This window comes from Gobius niger (assembly GCF_951799975.1).
Source record: "Gobius niger genome assembly, chromosome: 1".
NCBI lineage: Eukaryota > Metazoa > Chordata > Actinopteri > Gobiiformes > Gobiidae > Gobius > Gobius niger.
Window position 1 is genome coordinate 21,394,594 of NC_136852.1, and position 11,568 is coordinate 21,406,161.

Below are 11,568 nucleotides of genomic sequence, written 5' to 3' on the forward strand. Positions count from 1 at the left end.
GTAAACCGCCCCGAGCTGCTGCCGCTGACCCGCTGTAAAAAGGGAAACATAACGCCTACATATTGAACAGAGCCTCGCACTGTCACAAATACCCGATTCGAGTGGAGTCTATTTTTTCCGCAAACGACGCACACAGTGGCGTGAACGCGCACACGTGTCAGTGCGGGTCGGTGTTGACCCACTGGACACAAGCTGAAAGTGGCTCCAGGTCATTATTTTACAGCAGTTTTCCTTTAGGCTCAGTCCCAATAGCTCCAGCCAAATCTAACCAACAGCCTGATAAACAAACATGTATGACACTTAATCCTTTACTTACTAGATTATTTTCAAAAATATTACACTTTACATTTTGGTCTATACTTGTATTTGACCTCCCATATATTAAGTGTTTGCACAAATTGGGAATACATTAGGTCCAAATGCAGAGTAAATGTGTAATAAAAAAGTTTAATAAAAAATATTGGCCTAGGCTACATTGCCTATATACAGTAGCCTCTATCTAACGTTTTTCTTTTTTCTTTTAAAGTACCGATAACAGTACCATTAAAGTCCCGGATCGATAAGGAGTATCAATAAAAGTCCTGGTCTAACGCACCACCTGACTTGAGAAACTCGTTCTCAAAGATTTACTTTTAGTCATTTTTTGGGTAGCACACATATTCTGAATGGTTTCGGCAGAATTCAAGCGAGCCATTTTAATCTAGATTAATCTAGATTAATTTCAGAATTAATCTAGATTAATCTAGATTTTAAAACAAAATCTATGCCCACCTCTAGTATATATATTAAACAATAAAACGTACTTTCATGAGAGCAGGCTTGAACTGCTGAAACGGATTTTGTTTTTTAGAACACACTGACTTCCTGTATGTCTAAGATGTTATAATTTTGTGTTTTTAAATGGTTTTATCTTTCTGTGAAGCACATTGGTCTTCCTGATGTTGTTGCAAAGTGCAATATACATAAATTTTGATTTTGATTTTGATTGATTGTGTCACTACAAATCTAGTCATTTGCATTGGGTTTAAATTGTTCCATACTGTACAAGGGTTACACCATAGGGATAAGAAATAATAGACATCTCCTCACTCCTCCCCATTTACCATAATGACCACGTTCGAAAGGGAAATCATGGCGGATTCACAGACTCCTCCTACCCTGCTCTGACGGAGTGTGTTCCTAAAAAGGGCATAAGGGCGGGATCTTCACGGCAGACTTGGCCCTCGCGGGGCATGTAGTTCGACCGTAGCCACTCCTGCGCCATAAGCTCCAATGCTACCAGCCTGTCAATCAAAGTCCGGCCCTCATTAGTATACGAGATTTCAAAAATGACCAGTCTGGTTTCTTTAATAGTAACTAACCCAGCGGCATCATAGGTGGAATATCTAGCAGTAGAAAGTTTAAAAAAATTAGAAACCAGGCTGTACAGTTGTTTAGAACGTGTGTAAAGTGCAATGCTATCTAATGGAAAACTAGCTTGTTTTGACGCCCATATATAGAGGTACTGCAGCAATGGCGGGCAATGGCGGCCCCTAGCGCCACGGTCACAAAGCAGAGCAACCAGCAGCCTTTGGGTTACACACAAGACACAATAATCCATTAATTAAAAGCTGGATACAGACACAATTCAAATATGGCAAAATACTGGGAATATATTAACATTTCCATCAAATCCAGTATTTTGAGAGAGTTTTGCCTGGGAGGTGACCACTTAATTCATTTCCATCAGTGAACTGGATTTTATTCTATATGCAAAAATGTACAGAACAATCAAAACAGAACAAAACAGAAAAATCATACACATCCCTTTCCATTAGCCAGTGCTTACAACCAGGACAAAGCCTATAACAATAAAATATAGAACAGTTCATAAAGCTGGACTACATTTATCAACTCTATGCTTCCGAATCTGCAATGTTATATAACGGGTGACAGAGAGTGAAGTGTCCCAGCGTCACCAGTAGACAGGGCGCCCCTTCCCTGTCACTTACAAGGCACAGCCCAACTGAGAAGACTAATGACTAATGGGCTGCTATCAACTCAACTGCAGACAGACAGAAGACAGAGAGGGTCTATATTTGGAGTCCATATACCATTAAACAGGCATGTGTGCGTGGCATATCATCTGCAGCCCGGGCCCTTGTGAGCACATGTCCACCCAGCGTGAAAACAGGGCCAACAAAATAAGAACTTCAGCTGCAGACAGGAATACTGTCAATGACATCAGCAGCTGGCAACAGACAATAAGTGAGGTTCAAGTAATGATGACTGGACAAAAGCTGCTTATACAAAGGAAGTTAAGCGTGTGCTATAAAATTGGAGTCGAGATAACAATGTTGTGCTTCAGATTGTGATTGTAAAGAAAAGTGCTTGGGTTTTCAATACACTTTCAATACACAGTACACAGAAAGGTAATGGGCACAAAATACAACCAGGTGGCTACTGTTTAATTTCATTAGCCATGGCAACAAAGGACTGGTAGAAAGTTTGAAATATTGCTTGATAATTTACATGACCTCTGGCGCACAGTAATACTAAGAGGAGGTGTTTATCAGTTAAAGGCGTTGATCTATGGAACGGTTTATCTATTCAACTTAAGGGCTCCAAAACTATTAAAGCATTTAAGAAAATGTATAAATCAAACATGATAGAGAAGTATAGAACACTTGAATGAAAACCATTAGAAGAGAAGTCGATCGAGGATACATAGCATAATTTTTGTTTGTTGAAGTTTAAGTTTTGTGCTTAAGTGTTACCATCGTTGGTATTAAAGAAAGTGTAAAATGTGTCATCTTGGGACACAGAGTCACAGTTGTAAAAGGGGTTAGGCAGAATAAGTCTTGGCTTCAGCCTAAACCCCTTCGGTCAGGCATCATTTAGATTTAAATCTAAATGTATGTGTTTTTCTTATTGTATAATGTCTTAGATCTTTGGAAAACATGTGACATGTGATTTAAATGTTCATAATGACCGAAGAAAATAAATTAACTAACTAACTAACTAACTAACTAACTAACTAAAAATTAACTAACTAACATGAGATTAAAAATGCAAGGGTTATTGTTGCTTATCGTCAACAAATACATTCAATCATGCTTTCTGTCACACAAGCAGTTTAAAAAGCAGTCTTTAAATTCAATTCTATAAGTGCCATAAGGGTCCATTTTATTGGCTGAATTTTCCCCATTGTTTTTCTCTATGAAAGTAAATGAGAGCTTTTTGCTTTATTTTAAACTGTAATATCCTTAGAAGGTCATATATTGTTAAAAAATGTATGTATTTATAATATCTTGTTAAATTGACAGAGACAAAGAAACATGTTAAAATCTGCATGCAGCGTAAAGAAGAGAAGAGTAAAGTTTTAGTATTGGTGGAGACAGGGGAAAAAAATGATCAATTTGCTATGATCAATCTGCTTTAACTGTACCAAAAGAGAGAATTATAAAGACAATTTAAGACTCTGGTCATCAAAAGATCTTCTACATCTAATCAATATGCTATAGTCTAAATTTTCACTTTTGAAGTTTGACAATATTGCTGTCACAATCCAGTCCTTAGATAACTAAAGTTTAGATAAAGAGGAATAGTTAAATGAAGCAAATTAAGCTGTTTATCATTGCAGATCATTGTTTAGTAGAAATGACGGCAAAGAAACCGGATCTGACCTTGTGTTGGTGCAGGGGGAGCAGGCAGACACCATCCTCGCCTCTCTCCGGGCTCTCATGGCCTCTTCGCAATCACTGAACTCATTCACACTAAATTAGCTTGTCGTCCATAAAGAGCGTCTGGTATGTGAATCTTGCATCATTAGGTTGGTTACAAAAAAGGTAGTTGTAAAATGAAGTCAAAAGTTGTTGTAAATCCTACAAGTTTCTTCAAATCACCCAAAAAATCCAAACGGAGAGAGTAAATGCTTATAAACAAACTAAACTGCTGTTAAGTTATAATACACTTGTCTATGCAGGTAGCTGACAGTCTCATCTCCTGTGATAGTGCCTCTCGCTGTGAGGAGCAGTTGTAGAGGGGAGGATGGGTCAAGGATGCGAGTGCTGGGATTGGCTGGGGGCCAAAGCGATGTGGGATGGGCCCTTTGGTGGGTGCCCTGAGAGTGACTCTGTTTGATAAGGCCGGTCCTTCACCTCCTTATACCACTCTGCCATCATTATCTGCCTCCCCCTGTCCTCCTGTCGGTCTGTCCGTCTGTCTGCTTCAGAAAACAGATGTGTGAGCCCTGGCCATTCGTCCACGTGAAAATTAAATGAACTGACAGTATTACACTTAATGTCAGAAAGTGCACAATAAAATAGGCCTGCACAGATTTGAGAAAATGCCTCATTTCAATTTTCTGACGATTCCATTTGGAATTAGATATGCAATTTTTGTTTTCAATGCAGGGTTATTTTAACAGTGAATATTAAACAAGTGAAGAGAATTAACTATGATCTGCATTTTAGACGAGGTCTAATAGAAAGGGTTAGCATTATATATTTAGTTTTCTGCACATTATTATTTATTACTAAGGAGATGCCATTTTTTTCAATTTGCTAATTGTGACCAGAGATTTTAATTCCATTTAGATCACATTTGCAACCCAATACCATTAAGGCCAGGAAATAAACACCACGAAGGTTCTGAATGACTTAAATTACCGGTAGTTATAGTGGGTTGTATTGGCAGTAGAGTACGAGCAGTGGAAGCAGCACTACAGCTCTTCCAGGTTTCTCAGTATTTCATCAAAGTCCATGTACATCTAAGTAAAGGATAGGTTAAGGTGCTTTATTGTAATTATACAATTGTGCAACACATTTTGTCCTGTTCTAGTGTCCTAATTGAATACTTTTTAGACATATCTGATTCTGCATTGTTTCCTACAGCAAAATGTTTCATTACACTTGTACTGCATCACAATGGCTGAGTTGTGCGATCGTCAGCAGCCTTGGGCACGCTGAACTTGGATCCGGTGGTATGACCTTCAAAAGCGCCTCTAACCACAGTAACAAATCAATCATCAGTGCGACCACACAGAACATCGCACAGACCAGTGACCATCAAGGAGTACATCGCAGTGACTAAACTTTATTCATATTTTTCCTTTTATTGCCTCAGTTATTAAACCCCAGATCCCAGGCGTGCAAAATGAGACCTCAGTCCTTGCTTACTGCAGGCAGGCTAAGAGCTTTTCTCATGCATTATTTAATCTCCCCCCCTATACAAAACACGCATCAATCTCGTCTGACTCATCACTTGGACACACAGGGCTACGGAAGTGTTACGGCATCAGACATTATACTGTATAATTTCTTACACTGACTGGCCATTCAGTGCCATTACTGCTACAACCTCTTCAGAATTAAGCAAATGTGCATTACTACAGAGAAACAAAGAAGAGCATATCAACAATGAGTTTGCATCACAACCAACTGGGCTATAGCAAAGAGATTTACTTGTGACTGTGAACCTTTGAACCTTTGTCTACACTAGAAGAGCTCGCTATCATCCTGATTGCAAAGTTAGCTGCTTACCTGTCTCTAGTGCCAGCATTGACCAAACTGACATGAACCTCTAGCAGCTCTGCCCTAGAGTCCAACTGACAAAGCCCATTTGTGCCACGAGCTATTTGTCCAATAAAGTCGCACAAAGGCATTCCACAGCTTGCAACTGTATTCACTGCTCCATTCACCACACACCTGGCCAGTGCGCAGAGCTCAGAACCCGACCAGCACAATGCCAGGTCTGGATAACCACAACAACAAAGTGCAAAAGAAAATGTAGGCCTACCTTATTTTCTCCACTGCACTGTCCGACCTGCTGAAAGAAAAATACAATCACTGAGAGTTTGGTATCTACTACAACTACAACTTACAAATGCCACTATGAGGACAATAAAGTGCACCTTAACCTTCCTGCGCTTGATAATATCTAATGTATTTTGTAAAAAGGTCAGCATCAGAGCATTTTAGCCCATATCACACGCCCACAGAGGGATTGTCGAGCTCCACAAGCGAAAACAAGAGAATATAAACAAACATGAACAATTTGGTCCATATTTGTTATATATGTACTTATGATACTTATAGTGAGTGTCTAAATTCTTCCCATCCCGTAACATCAAGTAACAAAAGTTCAGATATAATGCACAAGTGTCACTGTGTCTCATTTGCCCTATCCCAGAAAGATCTGTGAAACTACATCACCTATTAAACAGAGAGGCTCATCCAAATGATTGTCATTGTTTCATCAGTATTATGGACGATAATGCACAGGTTTTGGAGAGGGGAAAAAAAAAAAAAGCAGGTTTACTAAAGCTTCACATGCAGGTCTGAGCACACGGGTATTTCATTCAGTGCAAATGATGAGAGCAAACTTAGCTGCAGTGACAAATAGCTCGGGATATGAAGTGTGGAATATATCGGAGGCAGCGTCAGGCGGTATGCAGCAGTTTTTACCTGCAGAGGAGACATGACATGCCCTCTAAAGCCGGCTACACAACGCTGCTCTCCCCACAGCTGCTGCAGATGCTACTCTCTACAGCGCTATCAACGGCACAGCCAGCACACACAAGCGCACACACATGTCCGGCGATGTAGCAGCCCCGGATCGCACAGCGAGAGAGAGCGGAGGACGAGACCGGGGAGGGGGGAGGAAGTGCGCAGGAGCTACTGGCAAGAAATGCTGCTGGTAGCGGGGAAGCGGACAGAGGAGGCTGACAATAGACAAATATTACAGAAACAAAGGGTTAAATCATGCACTTTTGGAGACAGGGTGGTGAGAGGGGAGGGAACTGCAATGTTTCCAGTATTGCCATAGCGATTAGATTAGCAATTTATTTACAGACCAGTATTAAGATTCAGTTCACCAAGCACTCTTTACACCCAGGAGAAGGGAACGTTATTATTTGAGAGTAAAATCTGAGAATAATATTCATTTCAGAACATCTTTGCAGAGGTCAAAAGCTGCCATGAGACCTCTGACCTTCAAATTACTATTTTATCTTTGTCGAACTCAGCTCAAGGAAATCTACACATCCACTTTTCTGCAGTAAATCCCATCCACACAAAAATAGGGGGGAAAAAAGTGAAAACTCTGAAAATTCTGACAGCTGTTTTTACTTTGACAGAAAATCTCTGAATTAATGGAGCGTTGTATTTCGACACACACCTCCACAGTTCCAGTATGGCTCATATACAGCTTCCTGTCACTGCTGCTCATACCCACTGCAGCGCATAGTAAAGCTATACTCTGAAACCAGACACCTACAGCAGATAGACTTCATAGATAGTCCGCTGATATAATGAGTGCAGTACATACAGGAATAAACACAGTAAAGCAGTGTATGACAATGGACTGGCCGACTCTTTTCACTATTCCAATTAACGATGTAGGGTCCTTTAATTTCTTCATTGTGTAGATACATTTACCTATAGTTATTAGATATATTACCTTGCCTTTACACTGCTAAAAGACAAAAGGCTACATATGCCCCTCAGAGACGGCTCTCAACCATTTATCAACTTCTGAGACATATTTTAAATGTCAATTGAAAAGCTCACATGCTTTCCCAGCTCACCTCTCCTCTCTGATCAGTGGGGTGAGGAAGCGGCTGCCATCGTCCTCATGGCTGCTCTGTTGGCTGCTCTGCTGGCTGCTCTGTTGACTGCTGAACAAAATAGAAATGAATACATTTATTGTAATTTACAATTAATTAAATACAATTTCAATGTATACTACTCTTGGTTGGAATTATACTTACAGAGTGCCCACATGCACCTTTGTATTGATGTTACTGCACTGACATTTAATTTAACATCATAATAAGACATATAAGGATACTTTTTTATGCTTTACTGTTAGATGCTCAGAAATGATGCAGAAACAAAAATATACTGACGTTGTACAGCAACACTTTGCGCACTAGAGGGAGCTATATCTTTCAGTGTGCCTGAGGACAGGAGGCTTGTTTTTACAATGACAGATGAGTGCAGTGGGAATCATTAACCAAGAGCACATGACAATAAGAGCTGACTTGTACTTTTACATCGCAAAGGTTCAAGGAAAGTTATACATTTACACATTTCTTGTTTGGAACTTGATACGTGCATATATTTCAGTAGTTCATTTCAGTATGTTTTCATTTTATACTTATTCTGCTTCCTTATCCTTCATGCATTTCTATCTGGGACAGTACTTTCGTCTTTTACTCAGCGGGGGTTCCTAATCTGATTTCGGCAAAGCATGGCTATAAAGCCTGAGGGACAAGAGGGTGCACTGTATAAACATGATTTACAAAAACTGCAAGAAGCACACAGAAAGCAATGCACTTCAGTAAAGATATACTCCAGCTGTTTCAGTATCTAAGGATAAGGATAAAACAATACTTTTCTACTTTGTCTGTTTCTGGGTCTATGATAAATAATGCAAAATAAGCAGACATTTGAGGCAAAACACACATTGAAAATGATATGCACGCGTAACAAAACACCAATATACACCGCACAGCACCAGTGCCACTGTGGGAACATGCAAGACATTACTATCGACAATTCACCTAATACAGAAAATCACCTCTTGACTGGGAACAGGCTGATATATGACATAATGTGTAATAGTGTCTTAAATTGAGAGATGTGGACTGTTGACTCTAGAGGCGGCTGTGTGAAATATTTAAACATTCAAACAAAGTGGAAGCACTGAAGCTCAATGAAAGACACAGCCTCAGTCCCTTTATATAGAACTACGCCTATTAGACCCACAACAGGATGTTCTAAAACTAAAAAAAAACTCACACTCACTTTTATAAATAGACTTTGACTTAACTGTCTGCACTGGACGAGCTGGAGAGAATCATGATCTATGAACTAGGCAATGTGTATAAAAATAAATAAACAAATAATAACTATTCCTGCCACCGGATAAAAGATCCCATCAATTTAAAATCAAAGAGCAGCGCAAATCTTAAAAATCTAAACCTTTCCCATAACAAACAGCAGGTTTACTTACAGCATTACTTCCTTCCAAGTGCGCAAAATATCTCGTGAGCCGTGGCTTGTTAAACTGTACATAAGCAGTTTGGGAGTTTCTGTTAATTATAAATATGGTACTTTGCCTCTTAAGTGTGTTTGTAAATGTCATGGTATGAATAGCTGTTTACTGCGATAACAGCATAATATTGTGATCACATTATGTACATTATTTCAAATGTATTTTAATTTAACTCTTTTTGGTATAAATTGTTTCTGTTTTAATGACAAATACACAGATTCAAGATGAAATATATTGTTCAGAATAACACTGAGCGGATGTCGACGTACTCCTGGTATTACGCCTTACATTATAGTTCCCCTTTCTATCCGCTTAGAAAATCCACATTGTTTAATTTTGTGTCACTATACTTTATCGTGTAACACTTCACGTAACCATATACAAAAAGGGAAAACGTGGAAGGGCTTGGTAGCTTCTATCTTCACCTCGTTTGGAGCTATAGTGGAGAGGAGGAGAGGCTAAATGCTAACGCCGTCTGTGCTCTGTATATGTGACTGAGGACACGCGTGAAGACCAGACAGGTACAAATGAACTTGTCTAAGCTAAGGTAAGAACATATCTCAGTATGTAAAAACGGTGCCCTATTCCTTTAACAAGTTTGGCTATTTATTACGCTTCTATAATTTATTTAATTAATTAATTTATTAAATGTATAACTGTTAGGGGAAATTGATATGTAGCCTAAAGGTCTTCCAAAACTAATTTATATCATCTGTAGTTTATCCATCTGTGATCGGCTCTCTGGGCTCACGTACAATTGAGACCAAAAACTTTCTTTGATCAGAGGTAGCAACGCGCATCATGGATATTTGCTTTGGGGATCTCTTCTTGGATAATTTACGTTACGTTTTAACCCTGGAAACAAGATTTAACCTGGACCTGGATACATGTGTCCACAGATCAGAGATTACTAAACTGACTCACTCTTCAGACTTCATTCTTTTTTTGCTGGATGTAACTCTGGACACACTGTTTATTCTGATCCAGCAGGACACAGTTTCCTTCAAGTCTTCCTGCTCCACCGGTATTGAAGAGCGCCACTCTCTTTCTCTCAGGACATGACCAATGTTTAAGTCACAGTGGAATAAAGTTTGTCGTTTGTCCTGCAAAAGGCTGAAGGAAGTAGCTACATGAGAGTGCACGCGATGTTAATGTAAAGATGAGCAGAGAAAAGGGGAAGAAGCAACAAGTGCTTGTTCCAGTCACACCACGCCTCGGTCGACCCTTTCTGTCTAAGCCACACCCCCTGCGCCCTGGCCACGCGAAGCACCGGCCCACCTTTTGTTTGCGTGCAAGATGTCACTCTCTTCTGCACTAACGCTGTTGCTGCGCCAGGCGGAAGATCAGGCCCTGAATGTTTTCCAACTGGAATTTGTATAATAATACTTTTAAACAAGGCTTAACTTACGGTGAGATCCCGGGATATTTGCATTACAGTTTCAGAACTCACTCAAGATTACTCTTTACATTTTCTGCTCTCCGATGCTTGACTTATTGAAGTTTTCATCACAGAACTTTTCCTTAGAGTAATAATAAAAATGTAATGCATGAAGTGTAGTTGGCAACTGGTATTCTAAAGTGGAATGCCTTGTATCATAGTATCCCGGATATCAGACTTGGAGCAGCATCAGTAAACAACTTAATCAAATGCTAAAGCTTTCACCCACTTAAAATCTTTGAAGATTCTGACGTGAGTTGGAAATATAGTAGGTACTTTCATCAACCTTGTATAAATTCATAAAATTACAAGTACGAAGAACATCCAAAGGCACATGGACACTTGCAGAAGCAGAGGGTGAATACAAATCAGAACATTGCATTCATCTAGCTTTTCTAACCTTCTTCAGTGGCAAAGTGTAGACTGAGAAGGTGCTGTCACACTTTCAATGTCACAAAACACGCTGGATACATTAGAGTATAAGCTGAAAGGGATAGCTACTAGCCAGCTTTTAATGATGAATAATGCTATATTTCACTATAATCTAGTATATATCTTGAAATTAGACTGAAATATTCAGAATTAAGCAGCAGTGTCCAACATGTCCGAAGAGGAATGCAACAAAATGTATAACTCACTGTCTCTCTAATTGTTTAATGATATACAAGTTACACAGAATACTGAACTATAAGCAGTTTCCTTCCAGAAGGGCAAAACAAGTACTCCATTACCCTAAATGACTGCAAAGTGAATTCAACGTGTTAAATGTGAATTGTTCTGCCAATCAAATTTGAATCATCAAGCAGTTGTTGAATAAAATGCCACAAGTATAGCTCCGAAGCTGCCTCTTCATAGGCACACAAGAGAAATTAAGTTTTACTAAGGATTAACGTTTCAAGAAATCCTTGTGACAGGCCTCTGTTGTGCTCTTCATTCAACAGCCAAGTGACGAGTCTTATCTCCTGAGCACCTAAGAGCCGTATTGACCCTGTGACCTTTCTCACATATCACTGATTGCAGTCCTTCTGCACCACAGGAAACATATTGATTCTGTGCACCACGACCTTTCCTTTGGCACTACACACAATCGG

At 39.5% G+C, this 11,568-nt stretch overlaps 1 protein-coding gene across 9 annotated transcripts in view; it reads right to left on the reverse strand.

Moving 5' to 3' along the window:
• The window catches only part of gramd1bb (GRAM domain containing 1Bb), a 65,009-nt gene that overhangs the window by 30,429 nt on the left and 23,012 nt on the right, over positions 1–11,568 (reverse strand). For 4 of the 9 annotated variants that reach the window (XM_079553458.1, XM_079553457.1, XM_079553456.1 and 1 more), the window contains exons 3-4: positions 7,568–7,657; positions 5,779–5,805 (exon numbers count right to left, since the gene is read on the reverse strand). In XM_079553458.1, the coding sequence (XP_079409584.1) occupies positions 5,779–5,805; positions 7,568–7,657 (117 nt within the window). Of the gene's footprint in view, positions 1–5,778; positions 5,809–7,567; positions 7,658–11,568 lie in introns of all 9 variants that reach the window. The other 5 variants (XM_079553462.1, XM_079553461.1, XM_079553459.1 and 2 more) reach the window with 2 other exon arrangements.